The sequence below is a fragment of the Dasypus novemcinctus genome, chromosome 27 (genome assembly GCF_030445035.2).
Source record: "Dasypus novemcinctus isolate mDasNov1 chromosome 27, mDasNov1.1.hap2, whole genome shotgun sequence".
Taxonomy (NCBI): domain Eukaryota; kingdom Metazoa; phylum Chordata; class Mammalia; order Cingulata; family Dasypodidae; genus Dasypus; species Dasypus novemcinctus.
The window spans coordinates 18,092,815-18,120,777 of NC_080699.1; the positions used below are offsets into that span (position 1 = coordinate 18,092,815).

At 38.9% G+C, this 27,963-nt stretch overlaps 3 protein-coding genes and 1 pseudogene across 6 annotated transcripts in view; 3 read left to right on the plus strand and 1 right to left on the minus strand.

Moving 5' to 3' along the window:
* Window positions 1-7,581, plus strand: part of DLAT (dihydrolipoamide S-acetyltransferase) — a 27,375-nt gene extending 19,794 nt beyond the window's left edge. Inside the window, exons 12-14 of the mRNA XM_004481155.5 lie at window positions 3,301-3,463; window positions 5,026-5,162; window positions 5,782-7,581. Of these exons, the coding sequence (XP_004481212.1) occupies window positions 3,301-3,463; window positions 5,026-5,162; window positions 5,782-5,911 (430 nt within the window). The 3' untranslated portion in view covers window positions 5,912-7,581. The remainder of the gene's footprint in view (window positions 1-3,300; window positions 3,464-5,025; window positions 5,163-5,781) is intronic.
* Window positions 6,811-15,539, minus strand: PIH1D2 (PIH1 domain containing 2). Of its 2 annotated transcripts, XM_004481154.5 has the most exons (6): window positions 15,239-15,539; window positions 14,241-14,446; window positions 13,493-13,616; window positions 12,864-13,109; window positions 11,961-12,226; window positions 6,811-10,203 (listed from the first exon to the last, which is right to left on the minus strand). In XM_004481154.5, exons 2-6 carry the CDS (start codon window positions 14,415-14,417, stop codon window positions 10,069-10,071), a joined length of 948 nt encoding a protein of 315 aa, XP_004481211.1. In that variant the 5' UTR covers window positions 14,418-14,446; window positions 15,239-15,539; the 3' UTR covers window positions 6,811-10,068. The 2 variants fall into 2 exon arrangements, with proteins under 2 accessions (XP_004481211.1, XP_004481210.1); XM_004481153.5 differs by lacking the exon at window positions 6,811-10,203 and having other exon boundaries at window positions 11,657-12,226; window positions 15,239-15,348.
* On the plus strand, window positions 15,422-27,931 carry NKAPD1 (NKAP domain containing 1). 3 transcript variants are annotated; one of them, XM_004481161.5, is made up of 6 exons: window positions 15,422-15,619; window positions 16,771-16,847; window positions 21,328-21,428; window positions 24,121-24,270; window positions 25,066-25,119; window positions 25,570-27,931. In XM_004481161.5, the coding sequence occupies exons 2-6, from the start codon at window positions 16,779-16,781 to the stop codon at window positions 26,075-26,077; spliced, it is 882 nt and encodes a 293-aa protein (XP_004481218.2). In that variant the 5' UTR covers window positions 15,422-15,619; window positions 16,771-16,778; the 3' UTR covers window positions 26,078-27,931. The 3 variants fall into 3 exon arrangements, with proteins under 3 accessions (XP_004481218.2, XP_058145381.1, XP_023441177.2); XM_058289398.2 differs by having other exon boundaries at window positions 15,536-15,619; window positions 25,573-27,931; XM_023585409.3 differs by lacking the exon at window positions 15,422-15,619 and adding an exon at window positions 16,055-16,174.
* Window positions 18,092-18,846, plus strand: LOC139437750 (protein N-lysine methyltransferase METTL21A-like; annotated as a pseudogene).
* Window positions 27,932-27,963: the final 32 nt, after the last annotated feature.

Below are 27,963 nucleotides of genomic sequence, written 5' to 3' on the forward strand. Positions count from 1 at the left end.
GACTGACTTCCTGTTAAAGAAAGGTAATTATACCCTCTCTACACACAGGCACACATACATACAATAAATATCCCCCAACCATCTTCCCCAAATGATTATAGAACAAATTTTGGTTAAGTTAGTAATCAGTGTTAATATTTTTATGCCTATGAAAATATTGTTCATGACCAAGCCATGCATTATATCATGAATGCTAAGCTAATATTATTATTTTTTTTAAGATTATTCCTTCCCCACCCCATTGTCTGCTCCCTGCATCCGTTCGCTGTGTGTTCTCCTGTGCTTCCTTGTATTCTCATTAGGTGGCTCTGGGAACTGATCCTGGGACCTTCTGTAGTGGGAGACAGGCAATCATTCTCTTGCGCCACCTCAGCTCCCTGTTCTACTACGTCTCTTGTTGTCTGTCCTCTATGTCTCTTGTTACATCATCCTGCTACGCCAGTTCTCCACGTTGGCTGGCACTCCCACGTTGGGCGGCACTCCTGTGTGGGGTGGCACTCCTGCATGGGCCGCGACTCCTGTGTGGGGTGGCACTCCTGCATGGGCTGCCACTCCGCGTGGGCCAGCTCACTCTGTGGGCCAGCTTCCCCTCACCAGGAGGCCCTGGGCATCAAATCCTGGACCTCCTATATGGTAGATGGGAGCCCAACTACTTGAGCCACATCCATTTCCCCTAATTGATTTTAATGATTGCCTAAAGGGGGTGTCTCATTTTCTGTATACTCATCATGAATTCTTCCTTAAATTCTTCCCCAAGAGAACTCTAACATTTTTCAGTGTGGTCAGATATATCAAGTAATCTTTTCCTTGGTTACTCCAAAGAATTTCCTAGAGCTGCTGTAAGCACATACACGTTGCTTAAAACATCGGAAATTTAAGCTCTCACAATTCTGGAGGCCAGAAGTCCAAAATCAAAGTATTAGCAGGGCCACACTCTCCCCGAAGGCTTTCGGGGAAGAATCTATCCTTGCCTCTCCTGGTTTCTAGATAGCTCCAGTAGTTCCCTGATTTGTGGCTGTATAACACCAATTTTTGCCTTCATCTTCAGTCTTTGTATGTCTTCTGTCTCTTAAAAGGACACTTGTCATTAGAACTAGGGCTTCACCCAGATAAGCCAGGATGATCTCATCCCAAGAGCCTTAGCTAGGTCCACAGAGCCTCTTCCCAAATAAGGTCATATGCACAGGTTCTGGGGGTTAGGACATGGATTTACCTTTTTGGGGGTCATCAGTCAATCTACCACATAGACTTTGAACCAGTCTTCCTATTTTCAGCACCTGTGTGTACCACTGATTCATGGGTAGCTTTGTGGAGTCTGAGTAGAAATGGCTGGCTTCTTAAGACCTTCAAAGCCTTCCATAATTCAGTCAAGGCCTATTTTCTATAACTCCTTTGTAGAACCCTTTTCTCTCTCCAATCTCTGTCAGTTACTAGTATATGCCTTTCAGTTCTGTCCTTCTAGGTTGCTGTTTGATCTTTCCTTTTCCTTGTTCTTAGATACATTCCTTTCCCATGTTATTTATGGTCATGATGATGATGCAGCATCACAGCATCTAACATTGAATGAGTACTTAAGCAATGTACATTCGTTATCTCATTAATTATCTTAAGAACCTTATGAAGTAGGTACCATTATTGTCTCCGTTCACAGATAAGGAAACCAACGCACATAGTAGTTAAGTAACCTGCCCAAAGACACTTATGTGGTAAATGGTAAGCTAGGATTTGAATTTAGGCTAGCTGAAGAGAAAACCCAGGCTTTTAATCACAACACTGTCACATTCTGTCACATTCTAGCTGTTGAAATTGTACCCGTCTTTAATGTGTCACTCAAATTCTCCCTCTTAGTAACTAAGGTAAAAGGAAGCTCTCCCCACTCATAATATTGTATGTATTACTCATTTGGCACTTTCGCTAATGGAAACTATTTGTCAGTTACTCTTTTGCTTTTTTACCCCTGTATGTTTGGAGTTCATCTCCCTAATTAGATTTAAGCATCTTGAAGGCAGCAGGGATGTTTCTTATATTCCTTTCAAACACCACTGTGCCTTTTTTTTTTTTTCCAATTCTTGCTTCCAGTCTGTTCTGCTGTCGATAGACTTGTCTTTCTGGACATTTCATGCAAATGGAATCATAAAATATGTGGTCTATCAGTTGTGGGTATTTGGATTGTTTCTACTTTTTGGCTGTTATGAATAATGCTGCTATGAACATTTGCATACAGGTTTTTGTGTGGACATGCTTTCAGTTCTCTTGGATAGATCCTTAGGAGTGGAATTGATATGGTAAATTATATTTATCATTTTAAAAAACTTCCCAACTGTTTCCTAAAGTTGTTGCACCATTTTACTTTCCCACCAGAGGTAGATGAGGGTTCCAGGATCTCCACATTCTAGCCAGCAATTGTTATTGTCTTTTTATTTTTTTAATAGCCATTCCAGTGAGTGTGAAAAGGTGACATTGGAGACTCATCCACTTCTTTTATCTAACATGAATTTCATGTGACAGCTGATGCTTTTTAAAATTGTTATTGTGGTGACATATATATAACATAAAATTTCCTATTTTAACCTCTTTCAAGTATACAGTTCACTTTACACACCACCCATTACCAAAACTTTACCAGCACCCCAAACAGAAACCCTCTACCCAATAAGCAATAGCTCCCCATTTCCCCTCTCCCCAACCCCATACTTGCAGAAGAAAATAATACTTAGACGAAAGAATTGAGGTTTCAGAGCAAATTCTATGAATTTTTTTATTAATTCTCACCAAATGCCCTTCATTTACTTATTCTTATAGCCATTCAGCAAATTCTTACTACAGATGTACTATTTGAATACTATTTGATGTATTCAGTGGTAAACAAGATAGGAAACACCATCCCTTACTGTCTGAGGAGGAAGATTATTAAACAAGAAATGTAATAACAGGATAAGTCTTCCTGCGAAAGTAGTATTTGCTGTGCGACTTCTCCCAAAATCCAAGGCATTCCATTTGTTTAATTCTTACTAAATCCTGCCCTTTTTTTCCATCTGTACCCATGTCTTGTTAAAGCAAGATGGAGGTTAGAAAGTACATGTGAAACCAACCTGCTAATACATTTTGCATTCATTTTTCTCAAGTGTGCAAGTCAGGAAGAGCACAACAAAATGTAAAAACTGGAAAGATGTCTTCCTGGATGAGCATTAGCACAAATTGGTTCTAAAATTGTTTTGAAATAAATATCAATATTGTTGCTTAACCTAGCATGGTCTTAATAAACGCTGTTGTTTAGGTTTCCTTTTTCTTTCTAAATAGAAATCACGTTGTTGATATCAGTGTTGCCGTCAGTACTCCTGCAGGACTCATCACTCCTATTGTGTTTAATGCACATATAAAAGGACTGGAAGCCATTGCAAAAGATGTTGTTTCCTTAGCAGCCAAAGCTCGAGAGGGTAAATTACAGCCACATGAGTTCCAGGTAAGATTTACATACTCCCCTTAAGAATTTTACAAATTATGTTACTTTTAAGGCCAGCATAATGCTTTAAAACAAAAACAAAAACAAAAGAGGAGGTACCAGGGAATGAACTCAGGACCTCATACATGGGAAGCAGGTACTCAACCACTGAGCTGTTATCTGCTCCCCATTAAGAGTTATTTTTTTTCATTTGTTTGTTTTGTTTTAGGAGGTACTGGAGATCGAACGCAGGACTTCATATATGGGAGACAGGCCCTCATCCACTTGAGCTATATCTGCTCCCCAGCAAACGCTTATATTGCATTTTCTACCCTTTGATTTTACCATATATTCTAAATGACACAGAGTCCCCAAAATAAAGGAAAATTGAGTAATATGGTAAAGGCTTAGACATTTTCCAACTAGTATGCAGAAGGCAGCAAAACTGACTTTTTTTTTCCATTAAAAAAATTGAGGGAAGCAGATTTGGCTCAATGGATAGAGCATCCACCTACCACATGGGAGGTCCAAGGTTCAAACTCTGGGCCTCCTTGACCTGTGTGGAGCTGGCCCACGTGCAGTGTGGATGCGGGCAAGGAGTGCCATGCCACACAGAGGTGTCGCCCGCATAGGGGAGCCCCATGTGCAAGGAGCGTGCCCCGTAAGGAGAGCCACCCAGCATGAAAATGCAGCCTGCCCAGGGTGGCGCTGCACACAGAACAGGATGACGTTACAAAAAGAGACACAGATTGGCGGTGCCTCTGATAAGGATAGAAGCGGTCACAGAAGAACACACAGCGAATGGACACAGAGAGCAGACAACTGGGGGGTGGGGAAGGGAAAAGAAATAAAAACAAAAACAAAAAAACCTTAAAAAAAATTATCGAAGTATTATCACTCATACATGCACTACATAAATAAGTATATTACTACTGACTACAGCATACACCAAATGTAAGATATGGACAACTGACTTTTGAAGATTAATTTTTATATATTTCTCTCCTCCCCAACCCCCCCCCCCCAGTTGTCTGTCCATTCGCTGTGTGTTCTATGACTGCTTCTGTCCTTAGCAGCACAGTAATCTGTTTCTTTTTGTTGTGTCATCTTGTTGTGTCACTTCTCCGTGTGTGCGGTACCATTCTTGGGCAGGTTGTACTTTTTTTTGCGCCGGGCGGCTCTCCCTGCGCGTGGGGCTCCCATACACGGGGGGACACCCCTGCATGGCACGGCACTCCTTGCGCGCATCAGCACTGCGCATGGGCCAGCTCCACATGGCTCAAGGAGGCCCGGGGTTTGAGCTGCGGACCTCCCATGTGGTAGGCGGACGCCTTATCCATTGGGCGAAGTCTGCTTCCTAACTTTCATTCATACTGTAATGGGTATAAGTTTTGGTAACATGTGTTCCATTCAGGCCTTTCTTTTTTGTTTTTGCCTTTTTTTTGGTTATTTTTTTTCCCTTAGGCCTTTCTTAAGTCAAAGTAAAGATTATCCTAAGATCTTTTCTTAGAGTATTTGTCATTTTTTTCTGATTTCTGTGATAAGCAATTAATATCTATTTTTAAAATCTTTTTTCCCTCTAGGGTGGCACTTTTACAATCTCCAACTTAGGAATGTTTGGAATTAAGCATTTCTCTGCTATTATTAACCCACCTCAGGCATGTATTTTGGCAATTGGTGCTTCAGAGGATAGACTGGTTCCAGCAAATAATGAAAAAGGGTAAGTGCCAAAATGGGGAGGGAATTTTAAGTTCATTTTTATTATATTATATCTGCTTTTGCTTCTCAGGTTTATAGACATTTATTAGCATGGTACATTGGAGCTTTAAGTAATATAAGATATAAATAGAGAATGATGCTTCTCAGGGCAGCAACTTTTCTTATTTTACTACATGTAATTAATCCTATCTTAGATGGGAAGCCTTGGTACTCTAGATGGGGGTCAGCACACTTGTTTTTTAAAGAACCAGAAAATAAATATTTTAGACTTTGAGGGCCAGTAAGTCTCTGTTGCAAATACTCAGCTCTGCCATTGTATTGTGAAAGCAGGTATAGATACATAAATGAATGGACATGGCTAATTAATCCGTTATAAAAACAGGCAGATGGCTAGATTTGGCTTGTGTGCCATAGTTTGCCTACCTATGTTCCAAGATGGCTGACTGGTCTTTTTCTTTAAGCTCTTAATTTGAGCTTGAAGTATTGGGTGGGGACATCAAGAATAGGCAAAATGTGATGTTATCTGGCTCAGGTTATAGGGTAGGAGTAAGCATTTGGGTTGATTACTGGCTAAAATCTAGTGACTGCTTTTGGAGTGCTTAATATTTTTTTTTTTCTAGATTCGATGTGGCTAGCATGATGTCTGTTACACTCAGTTGTGATCATCGGGTTGTGGATGGAGCAGTTGGAGCACAGTGGCTTGCTGAGTTTAAAAAGTATCTTGAAAAGCCTATCACCATGTTGCTATAATTAACCCAAGAATTTCTAGATTCTCCTAGGTTCTATCAGTTCATTCTTATCAGGCTATTTATATGTTATTAAACATGTGGTTCTTTTTATTTTAAAGTTAACCAAATATTTTTATTATGGAGTTCTGTCCAGATAAATTATTTGTAATGGGCATTATTGAATTTTTTTTAAAATGCCAATTACACCCAGATATTATACACATTAAATAATTAAACACCAGATTTTAAGTTTCATGTTCCTAGGCAAGGGACATGTGGCCTGGGAAATATAGTAGAGGCAGAATTGTGGTTCCCTGTTGAGACAGGTACATAAAAGCAACAGTCCTCTGCACTTTAATTGCCTAAAATGTTTTGCTGGTTTGGAGGAAAAGAGAAGTTGGGAAATTTCTCTTAAAGAAGAGTGTGAATTGAAGACTTATTTTGGAATTTAACCCCAGTTTAAATTTTTCTGTACATGACATATCAGGGGGGGTAGAGGTGGGGAGAGGGGGCTAGAGAACATCAAGGAAAATAAGTGAAATTTCAAAAGTCAACATTTTCTTGGACCTCTTCAACCATGTTATTTATTTTTCCGTGAATCCCTAAAATGGTGGTTTTCTCCGCTTGAGATGAAGATAGGGTGATATGTAAACAACTTACTTGGTATAAATGAGAATTTGGTGGGTAGATTTAAACAGCTTAAATGTGTACCTATGAGAGTGGAATTCTACAGTTACCTCTAAATAAAATAAATATGCTTATACAATTTAACAAAGAAATTGTGAAAATAGAATCCTTACTCCAAGATTAACTGGTGGTTACTTCCAAATGAATTTAACTATCAGAATTCACTACTCAAAAGAACTTGGGAAAGCTATAGAATAAATGTATAAGTATAAAATGGTTACTAAGAGTTGGATATGTGCCAAAGTCCATTTATTACCAAGTCTTGTCTGAAAGTAGAAGGGGAGGGATGCATTGTTGAACAGTTTGGAGTGCTAAAAGATGATGACCCAAACAAAGCAGTCATTTCTACTTGCATAAATAGAAAATGGCTAAGTAGAAAATGTTAAATGTGTAATAAAAATGTTCTATGTCCTTCCATCCCAGGATTGTCTCATGTAAAATAAGAAAGGTAATGGAGGGAAAATTTTATTTAGGTTGCTACCTCAACAGCTTAAATACTTTTTTCCATTTTGTTATGGTTTACCTTTCTTTTGTGGAGAGGGAGCGGACGATATTGAGGATGATAATAATTGGGAACATTATTACAATTCCAGACTTTCTATTAAATTGATACATCTTAACAAAAAATGCTTGGAATTGTTTATGACTAAAATAAATTCAACCAGTGCTTCCTTGTATATATAATATTAAGTCTTTCAGTGTTAAATCTATTTCTGAATGTTCATTATATGATGCATGAGTAAAAGTGACACTCCATATATTCCAGAAATATTCACCTTGTTGTATTATTATGAAAACAATACATTAATTTGATTTTTTAAGTAATTATTTTAGCTTGAACTGAAGATTAAGTAAACTGATTAAGCTTATCACAGGGGACCATCATCATTACGAGCAAACCTGGTTCAAACATGAGACATTTAAAAGACAATTCACTCTTTGCTAATGCTTATGGTTCTGTTGTTCCCTTGAAGGAAAAATAAAAACAATTGCCTTTTCATAAAATTGTTGTGAGTTAAAAATTAATCTGAGCTATAATCTGAACCTGGATTCAGTCTATCTCTTACCAGGACTAAAAGAAACAAGGTTAGAAATAGTGTTTTTGGGGTTCAAATTAGATTCTTTAAATATTAAAGTAAATGTTTTCAACATGTCTGGTCTAAGTTTCAATCTCTTGGTAATTATTTTTCACATTAAATGATTAAGTTCCAAGGATAGCTATGTACTTAGAAGCTGTAAATGCAGATAGACCTCAGTACAGATACAATTTGAGTTGATAGAACTGATAAAATAAGGACTGAGTTTTGCATGATGTTAATCTAATACTTTGCCAAGCTCATGGAGTTACTGAGGTGCCTCATGTTGGAGTGATACATATTAGCAAGATAAAAATGTAGTCTGGCTCTTGTTACTACTATTTTGCAGTTTATGAGTATGGAGTTAAACTATTCCAGTGTCTGGTCTCCAAAAGAAGTTAACACGTGAGAGACGATAGGAATGTGCTGCAAAGGAATAGTCATCACCTAGTAATATACAAGTCCTGAAATACATGGAGAAATCTATCACTATTGATACTTGCTTTAAAAACAACTATAGAATAATCTGGTCCCTAAATTAAGGATACTGTTAAAGGAAAAAAATCTTGGTAAGATTCAAATTTAAACCAGTTCACAGTTCACTATTACGTAATGGCCCTCCTGGGCAAAGTTTTGCTTTTTGTGGGGAAGGGGGGATTTTGTAGTTTGGAGCCATGTATCCGAGAAAAACATGTCCGTAAACTTAACCCATTCCTGTAGGTGTGAACCCTTGTATGTATGGCCTTTTGAGGAGGTTACTTCAGATGGCTCACGTTGAGTCTTAATTATTACTGAAGACCTTATAGGGAAGGTCACAGAGAGGAAAAAAAGGCACTGAGGGAGTTGCCAGAAGCGGAAAGTCAACAGAACTCTGAAGAGAAGGGAGAGCCTGCCAAGTACATTGGCCTCTATGTGACTAGAAGCCAAGAACCAAGGATCATAGGCAGCAGGCCCCAGAATGCCAGTCTTGGGGAAGCAAGCATAGTTTTGACACCTTGATTTGGACTTTTAGCATCAAAACCGTGTGCCCAATAAATTCCCATTGTTTAAGCCAACCCATTGCATGAGTTTGCTTTAACAATGAAAAAACTAAAATAGGAGTTTGATAGAGATGTTTTTTATGACTATAAAATCCACTGAATTTATATGGTGAAAATATTTTGGAGAATAACTGGAATGTAAATATAATGTGTTACATATTAGATCTTGATATGGTTTTATTAATGAGTACACAAACCGGTAAATACTGATATAAACAACACCAAGTGCTGAGAGTACAAGAGTATATTTACAGATAGCCCATATGGTTAGGTAGAAGTTTCTAGGAGATAGGCTTTGGCTTTGATTTTGTAGAAGAGGATGAGTGCATCCCAACTTTTTTTTTTTTTTTGGTGGGGGGCAGGGTGAGAATATAATGGGTTTGTTAATTTTAGGATATTGTATAGGTCTAGAAGGTTTTCAGAAAATAAATTATCCTGTTGTTAGAATTCAAATCCAGACCAGGTTGAATAAAATAATTTGCTTTTAAATGTAACATACCAATTATTTTTATAACACACAATATTACTTTCTAAAATTTAAAAGTTTTTAAATTAATAAGGACTTTTAAAAGACTAATAATTAAAAGGAAGCTATTTTTTATATAGAAAATATTAAGGGATGTGTAAAGCTCAATGTGCATATTGCTCACTTGGGATATGAATTGTGAAGTTGGTACTTTTGTATTGAACAAACCATTTGACAACTTAAAGGAGATGATTGGTAACTGAAAAGTACTTCCCTTTTGTACTGTTGATCATTTTCTTAGGAGAAAGACATTTGTCCCAAAGTCAGCTCCTTTTTCTCATTCACCTTAGAGATGGATATATTCTGTGTTTTATGTGCAATAACCGCCAGTTACTGCTACTGTGTCTTTGTATCCAGTCTGCAAACAAATCCATATCTGGTTCTAAAAGCTCTGGCAGGGTAGCTTGGACTTCTGGCAAAGCTGTTTTATAGATATTTAGAGGTTTCTGAAAGTATAGGTTTGTATATTATTACATTGGCCCTCTATCTTTGTTGCTGAAGGAAATTTTCACTGCTACAGTCCATCCTGGTAATAAAATTTTTTTTGGGCACAGTCTGGGACTTTTTTCCTGATGGAAAAATCGACTAAAGTCTTCAAAATAAAGCTGTTTTCCAATCTTCTCGTTCTCACATTAGTTAGAAACAAATTGATGTGAATCTACTTGAGAGTAAAAACAAACAAAATGATAAAACACAACAGCTGAAGAGAAAATCTCATTCTATCAAAAGGAATTCTTTGAAAATGTGAAATTGGTGTTTAAGATGAACTATTACCTCTTCACCCATAATGAAGACCCTATAATTCACATGACCTTAGCACTGAAAACCCAAAACACGTGATGCTCCTGTCTTACACCAGTGGCATTGTGATTATTAATGTAGCTTTATCTTTGATGAATTTTGCTGTGGTCATTTCAGTATCAATCAATTCTGGAAGATTCAGATGTAATCTGTACTTTTCAGAGACCTCGATCAATAAATCATCCTAGGAATAATAAACCAAGAGAGTTTAAAAGATGAAAATAGAAAAATCTTTCCTTGCAAAAATTTGTTTGAGGGGATTATTGTTCTCAGTTATTCACAGCTCTGCCATAAGAAAAGGATCCCACTTATTGCCATGTGGCTTGCCAGGAATAACAAAACTGCTCTTGTAAGCCATTGAGATTTTGGGGTGATTTGTTATTGCAGCTCAATACATCAAAAGTTAATTGACACTATACCTGAAGTAGGGTGCTGCCATCCGAAATTATGAAGCATTGATTTTGTGGCTAATGAGCAGCAAGGAAACATTAAATTGAAAGGTTGTGACCCATGTTCTAGAGAGAAATTCTTTAGTAAAACTTTCTCAATAATTTGGAAGTCAAATTAATTTGAGGCTTTAGGTGAAGAAGAAAAGTATAATGTTGGTAGCGGGCATTGGTTGGCTTAGAAAAGAATTGCCAAATTTGCAAGTTGAATAGAAAGGGAATATAGAGAGTCCAGGAATTCTACTACTTAAGGGCTTAAAAAATGGAACTTTTTATTTTCAACCAGTAAAAGATAAAACTGAGAAGTTACTTGATCAACAAAGGCTGATTAGAACAGCCTAGAGGCAAAGTCTAAATCACAGGCCTTTTATGCCCTTTGTTAACAGTGACTGAGCGGATTAGTATCCTGCTCTGTAAATCCTATCATTTGGCTAATATAACAGTAATTAAGTCTAGAGAGACAGGCAAGTGTTGAAAATTGGGCATTGTCTAAAAAAGCATGGTGAAGTCTAACTGATTAGAATCAAATGAATGCTACCAGCCTGGGCTGAAAAACTGATTTTAAGACTTAAAGCAACCTTTGATTCTCAACATTCTGTGGGCAGAAAACAAGCTGAGAAAGCTGCTCCGTGTGTAAGGATGCTATATTCCCCAATGCTGTTTTCAGATGTGGCCAAGGTGGATAGTGGAAAAGGAAAAACTTCCCAAAGAATGGAGCCAAAAGACATGGAGAACAATGGAACTTCGATGCTAATCAAAGAAACTTACCAAGGGTCCTAAGCAAGAACAACCTCTACTTCCAGGAAGAGGACCCTAGCAATGACTACTTACCAGGAATTCAAAATTGTTGGCATGGATAACTGCTGTTGTCTCATACTTTTCCCAATAAAATTGAGATTTTAGTATGGTTACCCTCTCCCCATTCTGCCTTGTATGGTGGATGGGGTTGAGGGAGTAGATAACCTTCTAGTACATTAGTCTGTGGTTCAAGAGGAGCAGAATGCAGATTACTATGGCAAAACCCTGTACTTTGGAGTCTGACCTGGGATTGGAGGTGTTTTTCTTGGGGAAGGAAGCTAGTATTTGTGACCAAGAGGGTGGTATATTGTAGGACTGTTCCCAATTATTTTCTCTTCTGTAAGAGGATTATATATGCCTGCCATGTGACTTCCTGTGACTAATTATGAGAAGAATATACTTCCCTTAATGTAGGACTTGGCCATGTGGCTTACTTTAGCCAATAGAATGTGAGTAGGCATGAAATATGCCATGCTGAATGGAAGTTTTAGGATTCATTGCATGGTTTGGCCATTTCTGTTTTTCCTTTGCCATGAGAATGGCATATCTCAAGTGGGAAACACTCTTTCACCTGGATCTTGAAATGTGCAGCAGTCATGGAGCGGAGCAAACCTAGATGACCTGTAACCTGAGGAAACTTGTCAGTCACTAAAGTGAGCACAGAATGATACAACTTTACATTATCTATTCCGCTTACCTCAGAAACACGAAGGTCACAGAGAGAAATTGAATCAATACCAGGTAATTCAACTTTCAATTCAATTTTCAGAGGTTTCTCATTCTGATCCTTCATAATTTTTAATTCATAGGTTGGAATCTTCATCTCCACCTGGGTCTCAGTGCTAGAAATCTCCTGTATCAGACATGCTGTTTTGCCTGAAACCTGGTCCTTTGGTAGTAAAATTTGAGGAAAATGATCTTGATTGCTTACAGTACTATTTCTTATCTGTTCAAGAATTATTTCTTTATGGAAAAAAAAGTGGAGGAAGAGAAAAAAATCAAAATTAGTCAAAAACATAAAATACTCTCAGACTGTCATATGAAATGTTATTCAAGCTGGCAGATAAAGATGAAGCTAAATTAGTTTGGATTCTTAAAAGCCAAAGAACTTGAAGCCAAGAATTTTGTTTAAACGTTTGCAGAAATGGGGAGCAGATGTAGTGCATGTGGTTGAGTGCCTGCTTCCCATGTTTGAGGTTCCAGGTACGATCTCTGGACCTCCTAAAAACAAAATAAACAAAGAAACCAACTTTCATTGGGGGGTAGATGTAGCTCAGTGAGAGAGCACCAACATCCCATGTATGAGGTCCCAGGTTTGATCCTCAGTACCTTCTAAAAACAAACAAAAAAACAACTCATTGGGGAGTGGATGTAGCTCAATGGCTACATCCCATGGTCAAGATCCTGGGTTCAAACTCCAGTACCTCTTTAAAAAAAACGTTTGCAGGAAGATCTAATTAAGATATTCTCATATTTCTAATATCTTTATTTTTTACCTTGAGTTTCCCATCCTTTAAAATCAAGACTTCTCATTTGCAAAATGTACACAGTATGCAAAAAACTTAAACATTTAATTTTTAATTTACATTCATCGACTTACCCTTTCTCATTTTCTGTCTTAAATCTGGGGAATCAGTTTGGATTCCCATCAGATTTTGTTTCATCCTTTGAATACTTCCTTTTATTCTAAAGTGGGTAATATGGTAGGAGTGGGAGAGAGTGATTTGGAGTCGTTCTTCAATGCATTTCATGGCCATCTGTATCAATTGATCTTTTTTTACTTGGTCCTTTTCTGCTGCCTGGAGAACATCAGGATTGTAGGCAACGTCAATGACTGTGTAAACATCTGTGTGTAAAATGTGAAGGGTGTGAAATGAAGACTATTCGACATTTCTTCACTAATGAATTATCAGGTAATATATTAAACCATAATCTTGATAAAGCTAGAAAGTATAACTTCCTATTTTTTAAAAAGGCAATCATGATGCTTATGCATAAAATTCCAATTAAGGCATTTCTTGACATTTTTATATGGGTAAAAAACAGCTCAGCTCATATTGTTAGAAAAATTAAACAAGAAGTATCAATTTGCATAAAGGTACACACATTTGTTGTTAACTATTATTATCACCAAATAAAATATTTTATCTGAAACATCTTTAAAATCTAGCCCATTCTTTTGCCAATGAAATTTTTCAAATGTGCTTCCTCTCCCATAATTCTATGTACCTGATGTCTCAGACATATCTTCTGGTCTGCCAACACTGAGAGGTACTGGATGAGTGGTTGTTTGGGGAGCTGGGATTCTTTTCCACTGGCATAAGTTGATAAAAAGTAATTTTTCTCTTGGTTTCTAGAAAGCAAATAATTTTGCTTATTTCAAAATGTAGTTTGTTATTTTAAAAAATTCTAAAGGAAACTCATCACAGAGTTGTTAAGAGGGAGAATTTTAGGCCCAAGTTTGTCATTTCATGCATTAAAACTGTTTTTGATAAATTATACTACTGCTACTTGATTTCCCAAAAGCTGTTGGCTTTTCACCAAGAATCCAGTAATTAAACCCAGAGGGAACTGGTGGGGAGGTGTGAGGAGGAAGGGGTGGGAAAATTGATCTAAGCATTTGTCCCAGATTATTTTGTTTGGTCTTATTTCACTATTTCTTACTTCCCCAACCAAATAAGTTATCTTTATTTGAAAAAGCTCCGATTCCATAATTCTTCATTAAATCATTACTTCTCTTTTCGTTCTAGTGGAAAAAGTAACTCATTTGAGAGTTTCAAATTATAACAAGTATGAATTTACTACTCTTACTACTCAATACAATCTTTCACACTACTTTTTGCTTTTTATTTAGAGTGGCATTTTCCTTCAAGTTTTCTTGTATTGATGCAGCAATAACTAAGGGCAAGCTATTCCCTGGTTATTTCAGAATCATTTCATTCAAGACTTCCCCATCCCTGATACCAACTCTACATACCAGGATCTTGGTCTGTAGACAGAACTGTGGTTCTGGGGCAGCACAGAGTTGTTTTCCCTCTTTGAGCTGCTGTTGAATGAACTTTCCGTATCTCTCAGGGTCACTTTCAGCCATGTCATCTAGGAGGTTCCAGAATTGAGTAACTTGGGTGAGCAGACCTTTTGAGGATGTCTCCATGATCAAGATGGTGAATGGGTCTCTTAAACCTGTGGAAAGACACGACTTAAGGGGGCAAAGTTTGTGTGGTTGATTCATATCTTTGGGAGAAGGGGAGAATGAGTAAGCGTTTTGGTGAAGCTAACAGCTATCCTTAACACCTGTGTCTCAAAGATTACAGATTAGCACTACTGTATCTTTTCCTTATTCTCTATGTAGCACCTCTTCCTGTATCCTCAAGTTGTCCTATCAGATAGGGCCCTACTCCTACTTAGAACCTCAGGAGCCCAGAAGTGGGAAAGGAAACATTTTCAGAATGGGTTTTCTGGCTTCTTGTTCCCAACTCCTGAGTATTGGCTGACTGCGGTCTCCCCAGTCCTGACACTGCCAGAGGTGCATGGGGGGTTAGGGCCATAGGAAACTTCCACGGTCCTCAGTTTAGCGTAGTAATTAAAAGCATGGACTCTGGAGCCAGAATGCCCAGCTTCTAATCTTAGCTCTATCGCCTCCTAATGTACGGGCTTGAGCAATTAATTTATATATGTGCCTCAGCTGAGTCTCAAAATGAAGACAATTATATAATGCCCATCTCACAGGATTATTTCGAGGATTGAATAAACTAATATATAGAGATTGACACTTCGTAAACACTAAATGAAAGTAATAATACCTTTCTAGGCCTTGGAATATCACGCCCCCTACCCCATCTACCTCTCCGTGCCCAGTGGACAGGAGTCTCATACCATCCACCGACTGAGGGGGGAGGTTTGGATCCTTTGAATACTGTATTAGGGTTTGGCTAAACAGGAAACTTAAATCATTTCAGAGGCTGGCGAACCCACCTCTTCTCTCTTCCTTGACACTCCGCGACTCCCGTTACCAGGGTAACCAGACGGGGTCCAACGCTTAATTAGGTCCGTGAAGCTCCAGGCAGAAAGGGCTCTTTACCTCCAGTTCCGGAATCTCCCCCTTCCGGGGCTGGGTTTGCTTTTCTTTTTCTGCTGGGCGTGACCCACTTCTCTGCCAGGAAAGCGCCTGCCTCCCTCCTGCACCCACGGACCTCTGGAGTGTCCTGGAAATCTTCCTTGTGAGATACTCTGGGTCACCCGTTGGTGGGAAGAATTTCCTAGAAGCACGACTTCCGGCCTGAAAGGGAAGTCTCCTCCTTTTCCTCCCAGATCTCTTCCTCCCCCCACCCCCGCCACGCGAGGCTGCGGCGCACGGTATGGGTGTGTTTGTGTGTATTTGTGTGGGGAGGGCGTTTGGAGGGAAGGGTACCGGGAGCTCCGAGGCCTCTAGGTGGCTGGGTTACCGGTGACAAAGATGGGGGTGTTTTCTCTATCTTCCGCTTGGAGACCTCAACCCCCCCTTTAGGCCCCCTGGACACTTCGTGGGGCCCAGCCTAAAGGTCGTACCCATCCAAAGCGTCCCCGTCCTTTCTGAGGAGCGAAACCCAACCCCCGGGTCCATTCCAGCGGAGCCCTGAGAGGGGAATGCCGACAGGGCCGTGCGGATTCCGCGCCGGCGCAAGCTCCGGCCCCAGTCCGGGAGAGAGATCTGCATGTCGGTCTGGGCTGGGGGAAAGGCATCCGTGCCTGGGCCACGGGTGAGGGCAGAATAACCGGTGGGAAGGCTGCGTTTTCACGAAGGACTCGGGTGAAGCTGCAGAGGTGCTTTTGAGCCCTGACTCCTTGGCTTCCTGGGTCGGAGGAGATCTTGTAATGGAGTGGTTCTTCGTCTCACACTAACAAGATGCCTGATTTCCTCAGGATCGAGGGGTGAGTGAGCGGTGGGGTGGTTTCACAAAGCCCTGCTAACAACATACGTGAACATCCTTGTCATCTAGTTTTCTGGAAGCTTTTGAACAAAATAGGGCATCTGATGTTTCTAGGAGTCAGTGTTTGTTTCGTTAATATTTGTAGTCACTGAAACTCCTAAATTCAGGTATTTGCTTCATTGCAAGCTAATTTTGGGATTCGAGAGTTGTTTTTAAATTTGGACCTTGATATACCTTGTTTGCCTCAGACTGTGGTCTGGGATAAGTTAGGGCTTTCAGGAAAGTTCATCTGTAAAATAGGGATGAAGATACTTGCCTCATAGAAAACACATAGTTATTGTGAGGATGAATGAATTGGTGCTCATATCATTTTGTGCACTTTTAAAGAACCTTAAAGAACACTCATTATCCTGTTTCATCCTCACAGTAGTGTTGTCAGGCATTTCCCCCTTGTATTGGTGAAGGAAAAACTATTCCTCAGGGCTTCTGATGCCTAGTTCAGTGATCTTACTTTACCTCATGCTTCTTTATAAAATTGTAATAAAAAAATAAAGTAATAGAAAGCATTATTAAATGTTATTTATTGATTTATTTCAGATTGAAGAATGTCCCGGGTTCCTTTGGGGAAGGTCCTCCTGAGGAATGTCATCCGGCACACAGATGCTCACAATAAGGTGGGAGGTACAACCCAGGCATTCCTTAACTTATTGAAGGTATACAATGTGGCTACCAGTCTTTTGGCACAGTTGAGAGGTACAAAGATAAATTAATAATTCCAATAACATTTTGGTAGGTACTATAGTAGAGACATATACAGAGTCCTTTAGGGCACTGAGGAAGATATAATGAATGATGAACTCTGCCTTACTGAATTAGGACAGATTTCACAGAAGAGGGGTAGTTTTTGAGCTGCTCATGTGTGAACTGGGTCTTGGTAAATGATAGAAGATCATTCTAGGCAGAGAGAAAATGTTCTAACATATGGCAACAGGAAAGCATGAAGCACTTGGGCATGGCAGGAGATTGCCTGATTCTTACCTGTAGGGAATTGCAGAAGATGAGGCCTGAGTGATCAGTTGAATTTTGAAGAGTCAGATTTTGAAGACTTTTATGTGATGCTTGAGAGATTTTAGATTTCCTCTAGGCAATAAAGAAGCCATCAGATGTTTTAAGCAGGAGTGTGACATGATCATATTTGTATTTTTGAAAGGTGATTGATTGTCAACTGGGTAAGGGATAGACTAGGTGGGAGGAATGGTAGGGAGACAAATTAGGAGTCAGTTGCCGTGTTCCAGTTGAGAAATGATGAGGATTCAAATGAAAGCTGTGACACTAGGGAAGAAGAAGTGGAAATTAGGAGATAGAATGCAAAGAACCTGGTGAGAAAAAATAAAAAAAGAAAATAAAAGAAAACAGAACCTGGTGACTGATTGGATGATACTAATAAGAATGGCTAGTTTGTGTGACTAGGTGGATGATAGTGATGATGCTATTAATTGAGACAGGGAATAAAAGAAAAGGGACAGGTATGAAGGTAATTTGGTTTTCACATGTGCATTGTAAGGTGCTTATAGAATGTCTAAAAATAGTTGGAGGAAAGGAGAAAACTTGGGGCTGGACATAAAGGGTTGGGAATTATTGATGTTTAAGTAGATGCTATGGCATGAGAGTAGATACTAATGGGGGCATGTATACTGAAAAGAGGACCAAGAACACTTGTTTAGCTTTCTTCCGTGAACTGTATTACTCTTGGTTTGATCATAAATGTTATTACTGCTATATCACCTGATAAAACTAGTGGGTGAGGATATAACTTACTCAGGCAGCCTCTCCAATTGTGTTAACCTGCCCATATTTGTAAGGTGAGCTTACATTTGAAAGTGGTTGGCTAAGATGTAGATCTAGCACAGATTTTACAGAATGATGCAGGAGGACTTAGAATTAAAATGTATTCTTGAGGCAGGGAAAGGGACGCTTGTGCCATGCTGGGGCTGCCTCCAGAGCCATTTAAGGGAGCAGAGAGCTAGGCTCAGGTGAAATGGCCCTGATCCCCTGTGAGGAGCCTGAGGGAATGGGATTGCAGGAATTTCACAAGCCTCGCCACCTTCTCCTCTGCAAACCATACAATCCAGATTCAGCAGGACTGGGGCAGCTGGGAGGCACAGCAGTAGTTTGGGACACAGTACTCATGTGATGATCACAGATTGAAAAGTATCATTAGAATTTTGTAAGTCAAATGTTCAAGTCAACTTACCTCCATGTCCAATCCAAAGCTGTTGTTAAGGAGCTGACATGGGGACAAAATTTGGGGAGTTTTTCACCTGGAGTATTTGACCTGATACATGGAGCTGATATCATATATTTAGAAGAAACATTCACAGATCTTCAAACACTGGAACATCTCTGCAGCATCCACTCTGATTCTTTAAGCTTGCTGAATTCATTATGAACGGGATAACAACTTAGCAATGCTGGAGAGGCAATTTATTGTAAGTAAGGTACACTATGACCCTGGAAAAAATGTTCATATTTACAAAGCACAGAAGCAAAACCAGAGAGAGGACTTGGAGTTGGCTATAATTTATTAATGTATAATGGTATAATGTCAGTGATGTGTCACCTAAGGTCATAGACTGGAAATTTACCATATTTAATTAAATGGCTTGCTGTGCAGAAAGTCTAGTCAAAGATTCTCAAGGGACAGAGCACACATGCAGTTTTAGAACAAAGCAGTGCTTTGTCCTATTTGCTGTGGCTCTTTAGTCCTACTTTACTCATTTTGATATTCCATTAACATTAAAGTGTGTGAAGTTTTGGTTTATGTTATTTCTGTATCCCGTGCTGTTCTCTTTTGATAGCAATTTTCATTGATGATATGGTGAAGGGTTAGTATTACACTGTGTTTTTGGTGAGACAAATCATGCAAATTACTTTAAACACATTCTGAGACATGTAATGTTTAGCCCAGTTTTTTTGTTTTCCACATACCAAACAAGAGATTTAACATAGATAACCTGAGCTGCTAATGGTGTTGAAATCTTCATCTGCCCTTTTAAGTCTTAAATACTTGTGGTTGTATGAGTTTAGGATGTGATTTTCTTGAGAGTCTCATATCATGCTTTTCAGCTTACTTTCAGAATGTCAAAGGAATAAATAAAAATATAATTTTATTTGCATTTTTTTTTTAGGAGGTCCTGGGGATTGAACCCTTGACCTTGTACATGGGAAGCAGGTGCTCAGCCATGTGCTTTTTTTTTTTTTTAAAGATTTACTTCTACTTATTTAATTCCCCTCCCCTCCCCCGGTTGTCTGTTTTCTGTGTCTTTTTGCTGCGTCTTGTTTCTTTGTCCGCTTCTGTTGTTGTCAGCGGCACGGGAAGTGTGGGCAGCGCCATTCCTGCTCCCTTCTTCGCTCTGGGCAGCTCTCCTTATGGGTGCACTCCTTGCGCGTGGGGCTCCCCTACGCGGGGGACACCCCTGTGTGGCAGGGCACTCCTTGCGCGCATCAGCACTGCGCATGGGCCAGCTCCACACGGGTCAAGGAGGCACGGGTCAAGGAGACACGGGTCAAGGAGACACGGGTCAAGGAGGCACGGGTCAAGGAGGCACGGGTCAAGGAGGCACGGGGCTTGAACCGCGGACCTCCCATGTGGTAGACGGGCGCCCTAACCACTGGGCCAAAGTCCGTTTCCCCAGCCATGTGCTTTTTAAAAGCACTTAAAATCTTGACCTCCATGTGCTGTGAATAGGATGTCTTCTTCAAGTCAAAAGTGTGGGCTTTCCCTTCAGCTTTACCCTGTATCAGAGGTTGTTTTTGTATGTTTCTTTCTTACACTTTCCCTGCTTTAGAATACAGAGGGTGACTATGAAAAAGTTTTAAATCTCATCCCTCCATGGAACTTAGCTCCCCAAGTATAAGTTCTTTCTGTATCATACTTGTAATTACTTATTCAATGCCCATAATCTCCACTAGAGTGTAAGCTTCTTGAGGGCAGAGAATGCTTCTGTCTTTCTTTGTTGCCTCAATACCTAGTATAGTATATCATAACTATTTATTAAATGAAAAGATACATTCCAATTAGAGGATATTGATCTTTGGTTAAATGATTGTTCCATTGTTTTATGATTATTTTTGATAGACTTTTTGGGAAAAGTCACACACAAACCTTGCTTTTTACAGTGTAAGGCTGGCAATAGCTTAAACAAGTCTAGATCACAAGAATATTATAATTTCAATGTGGTGTTTGGTACTAAAGATAAATTTCCTTTGCAGAGCGTGAGAAACAAGACTTTTTCCCTCATTCTTAACCCTTTTATAAATATCTTGGATGTGAAAATACCCAAGACATTATTTTCTACATATATTTTAAATAGAGGCTTTACTTAAATAAAGTCAAATTAGAAGTTAAAAAAAACATGTTCTTTGGCAATTGTAGTCTGCTTTTTAAAAAAATCTTAAATTTTTATTATGTTGATGCATTTAGAAATTCTTTTCAAGAATTTCTCTAGCAACTGTCCTGCTAGTTTTATTTTGTTGTGTTTTGTTTCTGACAAGTATAATGTTGTAATAAGTGATTCAGCCTAGAGATTTTATTTATTTATTTATTTATTTTAGGAGGTACCAGGGATTGAACCTAGGACCTCGTACATGCAAAGTAGGTGCTCAGGCACTGAATTACACCCACTCCTCAGCCTAGAGTTTAAAGACCTGGCATTACTTTTTTTTTTTTTTTTTACTTTGGCAAATCATTTAATATTGCTGAGCTTTTACTTCTTCTCAGTAAACTGTAATAATGGAACCTCATTTGTTTCTTTCATGAGATTGCTTAAGATTCAGTTTAGATGATATGTTTAAAATCATTAAGCATCTTAAAAATATGGGCTTATCATTTGCTGATTGCACCATGAGTGCAAAATTGATAAGGTATATTCAGGAGTTTTCAAATTTCTCCTATCCTGCAGAATTCTAAGCACTTGGAATTTACTGATTGTTTAACAACTCTATAGAAAAATTGGAATTTGTTTCCTAGTTTTCTGATCATAGCCTAGCCTGTAACCCAATATTAGTGCAAATTTTATTTTCAGTCACTCTTCTGTGATGTAAAGTGTTACTTTAGTAATTTGTTTTTGTTTTTTCCTTTAAAAAAAAATCTAGATTCAGGAGGAATCAGATATGTGGAAAATAAGAGAACTGGAGAAACAGATGGAAGATGCCTACCAGGGAACCAAAAGGAAAATGTTACCCAGCAGTTCAAGGTGAATTTGCAGCTCTGAGAACCAAAACAATTCTTATCTTTTTCAGAATCATCAGCTTTTATTTAAGAACATTTTGGTATGCTAAAGATAGTTGATTCACATCCAGAATTCAGTTCTGTAAGTCCGTAAGCCTTTCCTCTTTCATAAATCTAGACCCAAGTAAAAAGGTAATGGCTGTGATGCATATAGGCCCACTCTTTGTACATATGTGCAATGGAGAATTTAAAAATTCTACTTTGAACCATTGTAAATGTTGACAGTTCTGTGGATTCAGACATTGCCTGATGGGCTGTTTTTTTTTTTTTAATGAAACAACATGTATTTATTATCTCACAGACCCATGACTCAGTAGTCTAGGAAGTACAGCTTAGTTAGAGCCTCTGCTCAGTTCTCAAAAAACTGATAGCCTCTGCAGTTCATCAGAGGCTCAGGGTCCTCTTCAAAGTTCATTCAGTTTGTTAGCAGAATGCATTTCCTTATGGCAGTACGCCTGCGGTCCTCAGCTCTTTCTGGCTACCTCTCTCCATAAGCTTCACAGCACAGCTCTTTGCTTCTTTCTCAAGGCCAGCAGGGGAATCCCTCTTCATCTGAGACATGGCATTAAAAAGTTCAGTTCCTGTCACCTCTGCTTCTTCCTGGCTCCTCATTTGGAGAAGGGCTTTACCTGACAGGGGAGAGCACAGGTGGTTGAAGGGACTGAGGGGATCCAGTACTGAGGGGGACTCTCAAGTCAACCTGTTTTGGATCTGGCTCTTCCCCTTAATAGCAACTACTTATCCTCTCTGTGCTTCAGTGTCATCTCTGTGCTCAGGACCCCTGGTCTCCACACTTCATTGCCCCGTGGTCCAGGGGCCATCTCCTGAGCTCTGATCCTTCCAGGCAAGGCAGGCAAGAAATGCTTTAGCACAGCAGCCTCACCTGAGCTCCTTCCCAGGACTCCAAATGCTTTGACCCACACTATGCTCTTGGTGTTTGGTGGGTTGGGGGTAGGGTTCTCCTGCAGAGTTTTCAGCTTCTCAGCCACTTATGACCCTTCACTTATTCCAACTGGCACCATCTCCCACATGCATCACACACATCCCAGTTAGTCACATCTCCTACAGGCACCACCCCATACACAGGCAGTCTCACACACACTTGCTGCCTGCTCCCAGTCACACATTGACACATTCACTTGCACCAGGCACTGTCAAACAGACTGCCATCGAGTTGCACGCTCATGCTCACCCCCCCCCCCCCACGGACTGGGTCGCCAACCCTTGCAGACCTCCCGGGACCCAGATATAGCCTGTGCCGCCAACCTGCCAGGGCTTTCTTTCCTAATGGCTTTTTTTTTTTTAATTTCTTTTCTCATTTTTACCTGCTGGCTCTTAACTTAAGATTTTTTACTGATATCTTGTGGTCGTTTAGCTGACCTTTCATTCATTCCTTTTCCCTATTAGTCTTTCATTCTCTTTTCCAGTCTTTTCTTTACCCCATCTACTCATTTTGTCAACTTAGCCTTCCATATTACCTTAATAATTTGAATGTGAATATGAACGATTATGCAGGCTTAGTTGTTTTATACCTCTGGGAGTATTGGAATGACTATTTGAGAACATCTCTTTTTTTTTCAAATACTGCAGTACTGATTTAATTAGTATAAAATTGAAAGAGCTTTAGATTGAGAACATCTCTTGGGACTTACATGCTTGTGAGTGTAGGAGCTGTGTATATATATGAAGAGTGACTATAATGTAGTAATCCTGATTTCTATAGCCATTCAGGAAAATCACTAATAGTGAGATAAAGGTGAGTGGGTGTGACTGGAGTGTGTGGATGTTGGCATAGGATTGGCTGTGTGTGAATGGCTTCAGACATGAAGTATTCAGGTTTCCATGGTAAAGAAGGTGGAGTCTGCAACATGAAAACAAATATCTTTTCAGTTTCTTTTCATTCTGAAGGTGGTCTTGTGAGGATTTAGAAGAACAGTTAGTACAGATGATGATTTATTTTGTATTAGGTTGTTTAATTCCAAATGGCATTCCTGGGAACAAACCCTACTGCTTTTTTAGAGTGGCCTGTCTGCTGATGCCTATCATGGCTGAATCTTTAGAACATAATCTCCTTAGGGACGGGGATTCTGATTGTCTTGTTGCTGTATTCTTGCAGTTAGAAGAGTACCTGGCACATAGTAGGCTCTTAACATTTTTTGACAACTGATTGACTAGCTTCCTGACTGGTTAGTTAACATAGTAAACACAAGCTCTTTCAGTGGTTCTCAACGTTTTTTCTACCCCAGCATACCAGTGTGTTAGGCCTTGCTCCCACTGTTACTGTGGCCTTACTCAATGAGTCATTAGTTTGGGGGGAGAAAGAGGTATTTCGGAGTTTCTAAGGTAGTTTGAAAGTCTCCAGCTGTGATTATGCTGTGCTTCCCTCTTTGCATGCCCTCCTAGTTGAGAATCAGTGAGTGAGTTCTAGCATGCTACCATCCATAAGTGATTTCCTTTCTACTTTGCAATAGGGTGGGTAGTAATGGCCAGATTGTTTTCATTGGACAACTTTACAGTGAGAGGAAGAATTTTTTTAACAGTAAATATCATGTTTTGCATTCCCCTCAGCTTGTTCCATGAACTTTGTATATGCTGTTTCATAAAGTAACCTCAGAGATTGCTTCTAAATCTAAAACTTATTCTGCTTTCTCTTACAGCCGGATGCGTAGTGATGGTTTTGATGATGAAAGTCAAAGAGATTATTGGAGGCCAAAGCATGAAATTTCTGAGACACTGGAAGATGATTTTCTTAAGGCTAAATCCTGGAACAAGAAGTTATATGATTATGAAGCTAACATGCCAGATAGGTTTGTGACTAAATTCCCATGATCCTTAATGATATTTGGTTTGAGAATCTGTATTTTTAAAAACCACTGAATTTAAAGGGGCAAATTTTATGGTATGAATTGTATCTCAATAAAGCTATTATTATTTTTTTAATTATCCCAACTAGAAAGCACTGTTACAAAGTGTTTTTGGAGAAGAGCTTCCCAGCTAAAGAGCACAGTACTAAGAGTTCCTTGGGTATTTTTAATTTTAAAAAAATTTTAACTTTTATTGTGGTAACATAACACAAAATTTCCCATTCTAACCATTCCAAGTGTACAATCAATGGCATTAGTTTCATTCCAGTGTTGTACATCATCACCATCTGTAACCAAAACGTTTCCATCATTCCAAACAGTCTTTTGGAAGCAGTAACTCCATTATTTCCTACCTCCCTGGCCCCTGGTAAACTGTAATCTACTTTGTCTCTGAATTTGCACATTCTAGCTATATCATATAAGCAGAATCATACAATATTTGTCATTTTGCATCTGACTGATTTCACTCAACAGGATCTCCTTAGTGTTTCTTTAGGAATAGAAAGGCAAGTCTTCTAACAAATTGCCAAAGGAATTCTGTTTCTTAAATGATAGCGTGCAGTGCAGAAAATGTAGCCAACTAAGTTACTGTGCTATATAATATGGGGTTGGCTCTCCCATATCTATTTTCTTTTCTATGTGTATTTGTGTGTATGCATGTAGTTTTAGTCTAATTTTATTTTAATTTCTAAAATGTATGTATTGCTTTAACAATGCATGTAATATGGCATCTTACAGATGGGGTCACAGTGGCTACAAAGAGTTATATCCTGAAGAATTTGAAACAGACAGGTAAGGCAAATAGACTTAGTGGGAAAAAAAAGTTAGAAATTCAGATTAGTACAAAGTCTGTACTATAAATCGAGTTCCTAACTGTTTCAAATGCTATAACAACATTTGCCTGTGAAAATGTAACTAGAGGAACAATAGGTTGGGAGATGATCTATATTTTGCCTTCCCCTGATGTCTGGCATGTCTGTAGCATTTAGGCTTTTATATATAATATTACAAAATAACTCAGTATGGCAGATTTAAATAGTATGGCAGATTTAAATTTTTGTCTTCATTTTAAAGATGAGGAAACAAAAACTCAGTAATAGGTGATAGTCTTATAATAAGTATGTCATAGTTCTGATTTAAAATTCACATGTTAACTCCAATTTCTTACCTAGAATGCAGGATATTAAAATATAAATACATGTTTTCTTTACTATTGTAAAAGTTTCTTTTTTACTTTATTAGTAGTGATCAGCAAGATATTATCAATGGAAGAAAAACATCTCCCCAGGTGAAATCATCTACCCACGAATCCCGTAAACACAAGAAGTCAAAGAAATCCCACAAAAAAAAGCAGAAAAAAAAGTCACACAAAAAGCAGAAGAAAAGCAAAAAGGAAGCCATAGATGTAACAGCCAATTCCTCTAGTGAGTTTTCAGAAGAAACGGGAGCTTCTAGTACCAGGAAAAGGAAACAACCACAAAAGCGCAAGAAAAAATCCAGGAAAAAGTCTCTCAAAAAATCTGCTTCATTCTTAGAGTCAGAAAGTGGCACTTCTCAGTCAGATGATTCAGCATCCAGCAGTACTGAGGAAAGTGAGGAGAGAGACACTAGGAAAACCAAAAGGAAAAAGAGAGAGAAAAAAGTTCATATTCCTGTAGTTAACAATGACACACAGGAGAGGACAAACAAACGTACAAATTGGAAAGTGGCTACAGATGAAAGGTCTGCTGAGAGTTCAGAGGATGACTAAATGCCAAGAAAGGTCCATTCTTCAATTTTCTGTGACTTTATTTACAGCCAGTACACCGTGGGGTTTTGCCAGTGACTCCTGTTCAGCACACGGGCTGAAGTCAGAGATATCTTGTGCCATCTATAAACGTTCTGACAGACTTCTACTTTGGCCTGTTAAACTTGATCCCCTTTTATTGTTAATAGGGAATCTGGTATTTTGTTAAGGAGGTTTCTTGAAGAGATTATTTTTTTGCATTTAATCACATTTAGTGTAGAGTACATATACAGCAGATTAAAGGAACCCAGAAAGCTAAATTCAGTCATGATCCAGGCACACGTATTGGAGTATTCAGTTTGGGGAAAGCAAGGGCTGGGATCAAGGGGTGGACTGGACCAGTGCTGTATAGATGGTATGACAAGGGAACACTGTCATGCTGTCTTTGTATAGCAGACGTCACAACTTTTGTTTCCAGCCTTGGTGCCTTGATCCTTATGTATTTTGACTCCTTAGGTGTGGTCCAATTTACTTAAGGGAGAAATGAGCATAAGAACAAAACTTCTTTCAGGGTGATATCCATAGAGAGCTGTTATTATAGATAGGGTCTTCTCAGTTTACCTGCTGGACAGGGTCTCTAAAGCTATACTCACTATACCCCTAAACATGATTAATTGGAAAGTAAATGAAGGGTTTTATAGTTCCATTGCTGGTATTACCTGAATGGACTTGTGTTTGTAATTACTTCTTCGGTTGTCTTTGATAATCCTCATCCTAAAAGGGAAGGATTAGGAGTTAGTCATACTGTCTAATGGTGCTCTGAACAGGATTCAGGGTAATTGCCATTTAAATATATGTTCTATATTCATTTCTAAATCTATTACTGAAGTTCAAGCTTTCCCTGAAACTAAGATTAATTAGTTCCAAAATGAAACAGGCTTCTCAGGGACATTTACACTTCTTCCCAGTCTGCCTCTGGATTAAAGCACCAAGCAGAGACCACGTATTTCCTGTTGCCATCCTGTGATTCTTAATGTTAATTCTCAAGAAACTAAAATATCACTGATAGAAGGCAGGTAGAGCACAAGTGAATTTTTTCATTATGGGAGAAAAGATCAAGTGATAAACTGTTAGTCTTTTTTCCTGGTTGTCACTTCATGGGTGGAGTAAAAAGCTGAAATCTCAGACTTTTGAACTGGTCTTGGTTCTGCCACTAATTGGTTGAGGTCCAGAGCAGGAAAGTTAACCTTCCTGGCCTCACTTTTCCCATTTCATGATAGCACAACAATGTAAGACACCAGCAATAGAATACAACTATGATGGCATTCCAGGAGGTGGTAATATTTTATAGTTTTCACTAACTCCTAAATTTGTTAATTTTACAGAACAGATTTCTTAATAAAGTGCTTAGTCTTAATATATAGTTGGCCAGAGGTTCCCTATCCTTTGATTTTGAGCTGGTGCTACCCTTTGGGATCTTTGAAATAATACTTTGGTACTAAATTGTCAATGTTTCATGGTGTATATTTTCATCCTTGGGACTGGTGGAGCTTAAGGGGAGGAGTCTATAATTACTACCTCATAGCCTAAGGCAACTGTTATGGTCCAAGTGAAATTCTTGTTGGAAAGTTTTTGTCATGTACTTTTTAGCACTGTTTCTGTGCTGACTCCAAGCACAGACTCATGAAGATGGGCTAGTGGAACAAGGCATCTCTAGGAACTTGGCTTTCTTTGGGTCATGATCATCCCATCTTCCCTATGTAAGCAGGCCTCTCTCTCAACTATTATGGCATCTTGGCTGTTAATTTTTTCTCTCCCATGTTTATCTTTTCTTGGTCATGTGTGAGTAATAAAGCTGACTTTCATCACCTTTCTCAACCCCAAACTCTCCTCTATACCTTAGACTAAGG

What these genes read in the sequence shown, in the direction of transcription:
- PIH1D2 (XM_004481153.5), bottom strand. Translation starts at nt 14,417, where the DNA reads ATGGAGACATCCTCAAAAGGTCTGCTCACCCAAGTTACTCAATTCTGG. An exon ending in GTCTACAGACCAAGATCCTG is followed by an intron (nt 13,617 to 14,240) that starts GTATGTAGAGTT and finishes TTTGCTTTCTAG; the next exon opens with AAACCAAGAGAAAAATTACT. An exon ending in AAGACAGAAAATGAGAAAGG is followed by an intron (nt 12,227 to 12,863) that starts GTAAGTCGATGA and finishes TTTTCCATAAAG; the next exon opens with AAATAATTCTTGAACAGATA.
- NKAPD1 (XM_004481161.5), top strand. Translation starts at nt 16,779, where the DNA reads ATGTCCCGGGTTCCTTTGGGGAAGGTCCTCCTGAGGAATGTCATCCGG. An exon ending in ACACAGATGCTCACAATAAG is followed by an intron (nt 16,848 to 21,327) that starts GTGGGAGGTACA and finishes AAAAAAATCTAG; the next exon opens with ATTCAGGAGGAATCAGATAT. An exon ending in ATGTTACCCAGCAGTTCAAG is followed by an intron (nt 21,429 to 24,120) that starts GTGAATTTGCAG and finishes TTTCTCTTACAG; the next exon opens with CCGGATGCGTAGTGATGGTT.